General features: G+C 50.1%; 1 protein-coding gene across 2 annotated transcripts in view; it reads left to right on the top strand.

Moving 5' to 3' along the window:
* The window catches only part of FBXL16 (F-box and leucine rich repeat protein 16), a 19,368-nt gene extending 8,911 nt beyond the window's left edge, over positions 1-10,457 (top strand). Inside the window, exons 5-7 of one of the 2 annotated variants that reach the window (XR_002095690.1) lie at positions 1,152-1,288; positions 1,413-1,583; positions 2,095-10,457. Coding sequence is in view for 1 of the 2 variants with exons in the window: in XM_019507601.1 (XP_019363146.1) it covers positions 1,152-1,300 (149 nt within the window). In the remaining variant the exon portion in view is untranslated. Of the gene's footprint in view, positions 1-1,151; positions 1,584-2,094 lie in introns of those variants that run through there. The other variant, XM_019507601.1, reaches the window with a different exon arrangement.
* Positions 10,458-10,838: the final 381 nt, after the last annotated feature.

Here is a 10,838-nt window from a genome sequence, read left to right as displayed (position 1 = left end):
TGGGGGGAAGGGCAGGGTCTGCCTTCCCAAGAGTGTGGGTGTACGTAGACATGCCCTGAGAAGTCAGAAATGCATGTAGAGTGGTTCTGGCACAGAGGTGTAGCTTATTCACACTTGAACATGGTCACACCAGAAGCAATGTGGACATTCTTTTGGTGTATACCTCGTCCAGAAGAATCCTGCCACCCATTCCCTTTCAGTGGACTGATGATTTCACTGGCTGTACTGTGCTATGGATGTCTCTCTTGGCCTGTCCCAGATTCAGTTGTGGGGAAGACTGTAATTTAAAAGCTCAGAATGAGGCCTGCCATAGCTAATAGTGCTGGGGAGCTGGGAACTACCTCTGATCCATTTCTTCAACATAAAAATACTTGTCTGCCTCTTGCTTCCATGAGTCAGCACTCTTGGTATAAATCATTTACAATGACCATTGTGAGATCACTTCAATCAGGTGTGGGATGATGGTAAATTTGGGTCTAAAATAGGAGCTGTCCTTTGTCAAGTGGACATTTGAGGGGAACAGTTACAGAGATATCATGTGCTCAGCAGGGTTATTCATACTCTGTGACTCATCTGACTGTCCCCTCTGCTGGGTTTCTATGAGGAAAAAAGCGTCTGTCCCTCCCAAGTGGTCACATCATCCTAGCCTTGGTGGCTGAAGCAATAAACACCACAAAACATTTCCTGTTAATCACCTCAGTTCCTATAATTTCCATCTTATCATCCTTCAGGGACAAATGGTGTGAGAGTCATTTACTGGAGCCAGTACAGCATGACTACACTAATATCACTAGAGTTCCTTTAGCCCAAGGGAGCTCAGAGCCAGGCCGTGTCTCATGCAGTAGATGGAGGCAGATAGATGAGGAGGTGCAAAAAGCAGAGTGGTCCAGGTGTCTGCCAGTGGGGTAGCATGGTACAGCTGTTATGCAGCTGTAATGTGCATGGCAGCTGTAACCCAGCACCATGACCCCAGACAGCCTCCACAGGGCTCTATGCTGTGATGGAGCCATAGGCAGAACTGAGATGAGTCATAACACAAGAATGTCACCACCAAAGCCAAGGGATGGTTGGGTTCTGGGTGTCCAGCCCTACCCCACAGGGTCTACATGGTTGCCTCTTGTTCACTGGGTGTTTCCACCTTCTGGTTTTAGGTTGCCCACTCCTGACCACCACAGGCCTTTCTGGCCTTGTCCAGCTTCAAGACCTGGAGGAGCTGGAGCTGACCAACTGCCCTGGTGCCACCCCAGAGCTCTTCAAGTATTTCTCCCAGCACCTGCCGTGCTGCATGGTAATCGAATAAGCAGTCCCCAGGATTGGCCAACTGTTGGAGTCATCTTCTCCAATCCCAATCCAGCACTGACCGACCAACCAGAGTCATCCGATTGTTTGTTTTTCTTTCTTTCTATTTTGAGAGATGCAAAAGACACTGGCGAGTTAACTCCACCACCACGTGTAAAACAAACCAGTTATTCACATCACCACACCCGGTGACAGTGCCTGGAGATTGAGATTTGCTCTCTCAGTGAAAGGAGGCTTCTGTCTGTTCATATGCCGCAGACTTCACAAGAGAACCCCTCTGCAAGGTTTGTAAATTTCCCACACCTCCATCATCTCTCGTCGTCTTTGTAGTCGTCTGTCCTGAAAGATTTTAACTTAAAAAACAACTCAAAAAACAAAACAAAACACAATAAAGCTGAACAAATGACACAAAAAGAGACAGAGAGAGAGAGAGCAATGCAAATTGATGAGTTGGCCCAGGACCATGTGATCTCACACCCTGTGTGCCGTTCCCCCTCAGTGCTGGATTTCACGTGGTTTCCGTCTGGATGTCTCTCATGATGGAGGGTAGAAGTTCCACCCGCTCCACCCATGGTTCTGGGTGGGCTCAGAGGGGAGTCTGGGGTGGGGTCTAATTGAAGCCCTTCCTCTGGGTATTGCATGGTCGAGCCCGGAACTGAAATGTCCGGTGTTGCTGGGAGCTGAACCAGAAGGTGAAGAAGGGAAGAGGAGGATCCTGAGGGACAAAGAGACTTGAAGGAGAAGGGCCGGAATAACCGATGCCATGGGTTCTTGTTTTGTCTCTTCATTCCTCAGACGGGATGCTGCAGGTCTCCCGTGCTGGAGGCGTTTAAAAAATAAACCGACCAGTGCTGTGAAAGAGAAACACAGGGCCCGATCCTGAGACTTTTGGCAGGCTGGGTTCCTTTTGCTCCAGGAAGTGAAGCTGGTACGTTAACTGTGATCATCTTGTCTTCGTCAGAAGCACAGATCCATGGGCAAATTTCCTGAGAAACAAACAGATTGACCCAGCTGAGTTGTCACTCCCCCTACACAACCCTGTTCCCCAAACACCCAACAACCCTAAGGTCATGTGGCCTGGGGTGGACGGTCGCCTACTGCTCTTTTCATTTTGTTAATAAGATGTTCTTCTCAGAACAGCCTGCAGCCTTCGCATGCTAGCTTGCTTCTGTCTTGTGGTAAGGTAGGTCCTGGAACGTGTGGGCGCTGGGAGGGCCCGTGGGTGGCAACTCCCTTCTCATTCCCTTGCCCAGCTCCAGTTGTCTCCTCCAGTGTGAAGCTGGTGTGGCTTTGCATTCCATCCACATCCATGCGTTGGAGTCCTGGTTTCACTGTGAGTTCTGTTCTCAGACAAGGGAACCTGAGACAACTCCTTTCACTCCCACCCCTGCCTGGAGCCTCCCTCAGCTGCCTTCCTTCTCTCCCTGCAGCTTGGGAAGAGGAGAGAAAGCTTTTGGCTTCTGCTTCCTTTGCAGTGCGCCATAAGCCCCACTGTGTCATTCCCCAAAGGTCCAGCTTGAGGCCAGCTCAGTTGCAGACAGAGTCAAAGCCAGAAATATGTGAACCAGGCAGACCTGGGACCCTGCCTCCCCCTTCCCTGAATTGCCGCCCCCACCAGCTGAGCAGGTTTTGCTACACTGTTTTTAGTCAGGCCCCATCTTGACCCACTGTTGTGCCCTGGCTCTGGGGGCTCTTCCCATCTCACTGTTGCCTCCCCCATTCTCAGCTAAGCCACCCGCAGGGTCCAGTTCTCCCACTGCATCAGGAGTGCTTGGAGGCTCTTTCCTGAGTTACATTCAGATCCCAGGGGTATGTGGGAGGACGTCCCAGCTGAACCATGCTGTCCACACAAGCAAAGTCTCAGCAGCTGAAATGTCTTTACATCTGGTAATGAAACCTTTTGTTTTGTTGTAGGTTATCTGCAGGGAAAGTGGGGGAGAGGAAGGTAGGGGCCAGGGAGAGCCATTGCCTCTGTACTAAGGTCAGGTCATGGTGAGCCAGGCTTTCTTCCCGTCACTGCTCAATCTAGAGCCTGTACATCTCTGCTCAATTCACTGCTTTGGGTGAGCCTGGAAGAAGCCCTCTCCAGACTCACCTCGAGCTCCATGTGGAGTGACTGGCCCCAGGATGCACACACGTACATGTGTCCCTATCTCCTGCACCCACATGCAAACAGTCTGAGCTTAATTGTTCCAAGGGATGTCTCTGCTACCTCCGTACCATGCGAGGTGCCTGCCCTATCACTTGGTGGTATCTTCTATTCTCCGACCAGAACGGAAGTGGACTGTGGAGACTCCGCCAGCTGGGTAGAGCTCCTGAGATGGAGAGAAGAGCCTGTGGTTCTCCAGGGATAGGGGGTGAGCATGCAGAGACACTCCTGTGATCCTGTAGGGAGTGGACTCTCAGTCCAGAGGCACCTCAGCAGTCTCCAGCCCTGCTGCAATTGAAAGCCAAAACACATTCAGCTCCCATATTATGGAAAATGGGAACATGCTACACAGAAGCAGCAGCCTCAGGACACAAAGCCACTGTAGCTCTTCCAGCATCTGAAGCCATCTCCCTGATACCAGCAGAAAGAGACCAGGCGGGGACCTCTGTAAGTCTCTTTTCTAAGTCCTCCCAGCATCATCAGCACCTTCTACACTGCCTGCATCATCTCTGACCTCAGTCAGGGACCTCCCCATCCTCAGGGCAGGCATCACTCTGGGAAGGACACTGGCCATAGTAGTTATCTGAAGGTTCCCTTGATGAGGTACTGTCAGGACTGCATAGGAAACTCAAGCAAATAATACAGGCTCAGAGTCTCAACTGGTATAAACCAGCACAGCACTACTGCAATCAGACTGGGCCAGTTTACATCAACTGAAGGTCTGGCCCAAAGGTCATCTTATTGCAGAACCCCTAACAGTGTCTTTCTTGCAGAATACCCTAATGCGTAGCTGCAGTGCTGAATGGTAGAATTTAAGACAGCTGAACATCTTGCCATACATTGATGTAGATGGTCTCCTTGCCATTTAATGGAAGGAGACTCTCAGGTAAAGAATATCATATCAATGGCCAGCACCAGGCCTGTAGGTGACAGGCTGTTACAAAGCCAGTGGTTAGTGTATGCATGCGCTTCCCAATAGGTCTTATTAGTGGGAGATCATCCTGAATTCTGAGTGTGGATGCAGCCTTCAAACACTCCTATCTATCTTGCTTCTTCTCTGATGGTAACCACTGGAGGGTGCACCCTCTGCTAGCCCCAAGGCTTCTTCTCCATAGACATCCCAGCCCATCACTACCAGACCCATATCCTTCGTAAGGGTTATTCCATGGTAGCCAGTCTGCTGGCCTTGTGGTATGGGCATGATGAATGTGTAGCTTTGATACTTGGTTGGCATGACTATGGAGACTGTGGCAGGCAATGAACCCAGCCTGGGAAGAGGAGGAATGCCTTGAATTGCTTGGAAGTAGTCTGGCCAGCTGTTCTCTAAAGTGTTTATTTTGCACCATAAATGGGCCTGATGCTTGGCAAACCAGACCAGTTCCTTCCCTAAGGACCTGGCAGTAAAAGCAGGTAAGACATAGCATTGTTTAATAGTGGCCAGAAAGGCATAAATAGGTAAAAGCTGATTAGCTGAATCCAAGTGGGCAAGGAGAAAGGATGTTATGGAGACCTCATTACCAGCTGGGACTGATTCCTCTGGATCTAGCAAGGTCTCTGGCTCTGGGCTAGTGGCACAATTTTCAGATCAGTTGGATTTATTAGGTGGTGGTCTGCACAAACTGAGTCAGCTGGCAAATCCATGACTGAACAAGTGACCTTGAGAAATGCTTAGGAAGAGCTAAAGGAACATACACTGGGTGTGGAGGTGGTAGTGATGATGATGGGAACTTTCCACAAAGCTGGAAGAGGTACAACTGGTCCTGAGCAGAGCTGGGCAAGTGGTGCAAAGCCCTTTCTCCATGGATAGTCATGCAGATTTGTTTTGGCAGCATTCGTGTCTTTCTCACGTTGGTGCCCTGCATGCATGTATGCTTGGGCATCTGTAGCATGGATGTGCTCTGAAAGCACATCTTCAGCTCATCCTTCCCAAAGCTCACAGAAAATGCACCTTTGAGTTGCTTTCTATTAGCGTTAGCCCAAGAAGCCCACTAAGAGTCAGGCTTCTCCAGCCAGGGCAGAAACAAGTGGTCCTACATGGGTACAGTTTTTGCAAACCAGATTCCATGGAGCAGTGACTAAATGTGTTGTTCCACAAGCAGAAAAATTCATCCCAACCCAATTAGCACTAAGTTCATCCACTAAAGTGATCAGTCCTGAATGATCCACTCAGCTATGGCCTTGAGTAAGAGCCTAACTTCTCCATACAGTCCTTCCACTGAGGGGAGAGGAATTGCAGCTCCTCAGACAGCAGCTCCCCTGCTCATTCCTGACCTGGTGCCGTAGTTTCTCATGGTTATGTCTGAACACATACATGTTTCCTAATTTTTAATGAACAGGAATTAACTGATCTAACAACCATGGGTTTTTTATTACCAACTTTTGTTGCCATAAAGATATGTAAGCTTTAAGTGATTGAATTCTAGGAGGACATGTTGCAGCTTCCTGCTCTGATGGCCTCTCCTCCCCACAGCCCTGCTAATGCAGGATTCTAAGGTGGAGGTGAGGGGGGAATCTCCGATGGGGGAGTTGTTACTTTGGTTAACCTGTAGCTTTGGTTACTAATTGCACTATAGTCTCCTTCAAGATCCTTTCTGAACTCGCCAAAAAACACTGGTCAGGCAGCCAGAGCTTTTTCTTCATGACAAGTTCAGTCTTTCCAGTGGGAATGTTGGAAAACCCTGGACATCCATAGGAAATCCATAGGGATGGACATATGCCAGCCCATCTCCTGGTGTGTAACTCAGCTGGCTGTCGGTAGAGGCTAAGCAGGCAGCCCCCATGGGACTACATCTCCTAGGCTGGTGCAGGAATCTCAGTGATAGCTCCCTGACAGGCTGCCTTCCCAAACTGCCCTTTTCCAGCAGAGGAGTTCTTACATGTTCCTGCACCTTCCACTTCTTAGAGGAAATCTGGAAGCACTGGTTCTTCCTCCATAGTAAACCTGAAGCCAGCAGTGCCCTGTACACAGGGCTGCATGGGATGATACTGCCCAGCAGAAAGAAATGGTAGAGGTAGGCTGCACAGCTGGACTGGCTGGTGGGAAGAAGGGAGCAGACAGTCATCACTGAGGGTGGTAGGGCATTGTTTTGCTTCAGTGCCAAGATCCCTAGAGCTGCTTTTGCATCTACGTGCAGACTTACATCTCTATGCCCTGAGCCAGCTGAATCATCCACCTACCAGATCTCTACATCCATGCTTTCCCAGGCTGCTGTTTTTGCCAGCAGAGCCTTCAGTGGTTCCACTGCTCATATGCTGGGGGCTGCAGTCAGGCTTCTTTGCTGGGAGGTAAATGCAGCTGTGCCTGGCCTCTGTCACTCTGGTCAAGCCAGGACCCCGGAGGTCAGCCCCCCAATCCTGTAATGGTGTCTAAGGGTACTGGGGAGATGAAAAAACACCCTTGCCCCATGGGAGAATTCCCACTCCTGAGTGTCTCTGCAGTTGTGATACAATTCTAGCCTCTCCTGCTCTGACACATTTACGGTGTGGACCATCATATATAATCCACCCTCCTGGTTTTTCCCTCCTTGCTGTGGTCAGGCACTTCATTACAGCCCCAGCTTGTACATTTTGCACATTCAAGTTGCTATGACCTGAGATCTGTTAGCTTAAGCAGAGGTAAGAGCCAGAAAAGGAACAGGAAGAATTGGGTGTTTTTATGGAGTTAGTCCAGAGAGGAGCTGAGCCCCTGCAGCTCTTGTTGTCTGCATTGTGAATAGTTTTATTTCCAAGGGTTTTAGGCACTGGACACATGACAGTACAGCACAAGGAAGCCAAAATGCCCTTGCCACGAGGCTTATCACTATTGAGTACCATGGGGTGCCTACAGGACCCACCTGCCTCATGGTCCTAGGTGCTGTATATGCACGGAGTAAGAACATTCCCTTTCCCAGAGAGCTTGCAGTCTAACCAGACAAACAGTGGGGAAACTGCAGCACAGAGACATGTGGTCACTTGCCTAGGATGGGCAGGGCTCAGCCAGGCCATTGCACCATCCAGTGCAACATTCTGCCTCTGACAGTGATTAGTGCCTGACTGCAAAGGAGGCATCTCCATGAATGCACTGTCCAAGTGCACACTGCTGCCCATACAGCTGGGGGAGGGAAGATGCCTTCCCACCCCAGCAGGATGCCAGTTTGACAAGCTGCCCTCCTCTTGGCTTTAGGGTGATTAAGGGTATTAGCCATTGCACTACCCCACCGCTATCCAGAATAGCCCAATGTTAGCTCTCCTTTCACTTAATCTGTTTGGCAAGGTGGCCTTGTTGTGATGTCTTGGGGAGGGCTGGATTTACACCTGATACTTATTAGCAGAGACACCTGGTTCTCAGCTGTTGACTTCAATAGCAGTCAAGGTCACATCACAGCTCCCTGCATGAAAATCTCTTTCCTTTTGGGTACCCACCTGCTTCTGCTTCCCTGCTGAGATGATCTCGTCCTCCATTTGTGTAAGAGCCCAAGTGCTTCTTCTCTGCTCCAGGGTGAGTTCTGTCCTTTTAGGGACATCATGAACTCCCAGTCATGGTGAGTGCTGAGAGGATCCTCAAGAAGGCCCTGCCCTCTTGGCAATTTACTTTAGAAACTGGGCAGTGCAGGGTCCATGTGCTAATATCTGTCGTGCTCTTAGAACCTCATTAGGTGGCAGACTCATCCCTCATGTTATGCTGAGTCTGATTTGGGCCTCTGATGCTGCAACCTGGTGAGAACATCTTTTTGGCCCATCTACACAGGCAATATCAGGCATGTTATAAGCTAGTAGGAGGATGAGTGTGTTTTTCATGGATCCCCTGACAGATCTCCCATCGGAGATGTGCTGAGCCAACACCTTCAGCCACAACACTGCTGTGGGGGCTGGTGAGCCCACAGAGGTGCAGAGGTTTGAACTGAAGTGCTATGGAAAAGGGAGTGTCCTGCTCCTTATACCCCAGGGCTAGTCCTGCCCATGAATAGGATTTACCAGGTTGTCCAGAGTTTTCCGTGTGTCCACTGCTGCCCTTCCACCAGGAAGGAGACTGCAAGGGGAGTGTGGGGGTGCAGGAGAAGCCACTGAGCAGCTAGTGCCTTCAGAAAGAAATGGTGCATTTTTTCTTCTAAGGGAGAAGGGAGCTTGTGAGGTTGGCTCCTGGACCCAGCTGTGACAGAACCTGCTTTGCCTCCTGGAGCTGGGTCAGACCAGGCGCTCCACGTGTCTGCAATGTGGATGCCACCCTGTTTGTGGAGAGGCTGGGACAAGGCTTTTCCATCTCTTACATTTTCGAGCCCCTGTGTCTGGTGACTAGACTTCTTCACCCGACCTCAGCATTCATCTGTTCTTTCAGCTCTCAATCCCAGAAGGTGGGGACATTTTTCTGCCCTTACAGGCCAGTCTGGGTCTCTGCAGCTGACATGAAAAATAAAGTGACTTCATCCATATAGGGGCTCAGCATAGGAGGGTAGAAACCAGTGTGGTCCCTGCTTTTACAATCAAGGGAACTTGACAAGTTGTTGGGTCCCCAGACCATAACATAGGAGGTTGTTATTCAGTGGGGAGAGGGGGAGATTCTCATGAGCAGTCAGGGTGCCAGAACGGAAAAGCCTTTCTTTGCAGTCATGTTACAGCCAAGACATGGGGATGCTGCTGAGCTGAGCAAACTGATGGACTGTCTCTTCAAAGAATGCTGCATTGAGGAGCTAAAGTTTTTCTTAAAAAAGAGGGTGAAGATAATAAAATGACATGAGCTGTTGGCCAACCCCACTGGCAGCCAAGTAGGAACCAGCACTGGGTCTATTACGCACAAGGCCTACCAAAGCTCTCAGGAGCACAGCTGTCTTGGCACTCTTTGGATAGGTGCAGTGTGTACCCACACCACACATGGTACTTCTGCAGCACAGTGTAGGGGACATGGTTGTGGCCCTTCCTTACTTCTGCCAGCCTGGTTTGGAAAGAATAGCAACGGTGCCACTAGCATAGCAAAATCCAGGCACTCACTGGAGTACAAGAACTCAGCTGCAGGGAGGGACTGGAAGTCAGGCAGGCTGGGCAGCTCATTTCTACTGCAGTACTGGAAACCCAAATGCAAGAGCTCTGGACTAGCGTGCAGGAACCAGAGTGAAAGACTAGAAAGGGCAAGTGGAAGTGGCCAGTCAAATCACAAGATCTGAGCAGGAGAAGCAAAGAAACAAGGAAGCATTCAGCAGCAGAGAATGAATTTCCTTTCTTTAATCATTTAGAGCACTGATGATAATCCAGTGACACACTATGTGTTTCATGGTGTACACGTTTTGAAGCCAGATCCCTAACTGGCGTAGCTTCACTGACCTCTAGATTTACATTACCAGAGGAGGTGGGGCTATGTCCAAAGATTACTGGATTGACAGACAGAGTCTCTTTAAAATGTGTGTATTTTTTTTAATGTTGCAATTTCTAAGGAGACATTGAGCGCTCAGGGAAAGCAGTTGTGATGCTTTGGTGGGCAACCACGCGGGTGTCCTGTGAGGTCAGAAAATAGTGTGCAGCACAGTACTGAAGAAGAACCAAGGCAGCCTTGTCCTCCTGGAATACAGCAGAAGCAATGAGGAAAATGCCACAGAAAAACTTCGCATTTCCCACTGGAAAAGGAAGAGCTAAAAGGGAAACTATAATATTTGGAAGAGGAAGACTTGCTGGGCCCAGCGGTCAAGTGGCAACGGATTCCACCCCTCAAGGTCCGGCCCTGAACCGGCCGGCCCAGTCGACGGGTACGGTTCTGTCACTGACTCGGTTCTGATTCAACCTCCTTAGCACCTCGATTAGGTATCCGCTGGTCCAAAGTATTATGAAAACTGCTGAAGCTGTGATATTTTGAGTTACTACAGAAGGAAAATAAAGTGGGAGAGAGAAAAAATAAATCTGAAAACCATTTTCTTACTGTACATACAACCTCATTCTCCTGTATATTCTGAAGATATAACCTTATATTTGGTAAGTGTTTCTTGTGCTATTTTATCACGTGACCTGTTTATAAAAATATATATTAAACATTTTAAAAAATGCAGGGGCCTGGTTCCTTCCCGCGTCGTCGCCTGCTCCCTCCCGGCTCTGGGCACAGGAGTGTCGCCGGCCACCCTCCCTCCGCTCCTCGGGCCTTCCGGGGCGGCGGGCCCTGCGCTCCGCTCCGCGGCTCCCACGTGCTCCCCGCGGGCCTTCGCTCCCCGATAGCGGTTTCATTTGTCCCAAGAAACCCGGGGCTGCGCTTTCAGCGGCCGCCCTGCCTGAGGTGCTGACGGCAGCTTTAGTGGCCTTGGCCCAAGCCAGGCCTTCCCCTGCGCGGGGCAGCAGGTAAGCGGTCCTGACGCTCCCGGCTGCACGGGGGTGGTGGAGGTAAGCGGTCCTGACGCTCCCGGCTGCACGGGGGTGGTGGAGGTAAGCGGTCCTG

Source organism: Gavialis gangeticus, unplaced genomic scaffold (genome assembly GCF_001723915.1).
Source record: "Gavialis gangeticus isolate Ggan-Ray unplaced genomic scaffold, GavGan_comp1, whole genome shotgun sequence".
Classification (NCBI taxonomy): Eukaryota; Metazoa; Chordata; order Crocodylia; family Gavialidae; genus Gavialis; species Gavialis gangeticus.
This window is presented reverse-complemented; position numbering and strand designations above follow the sequence as displayed.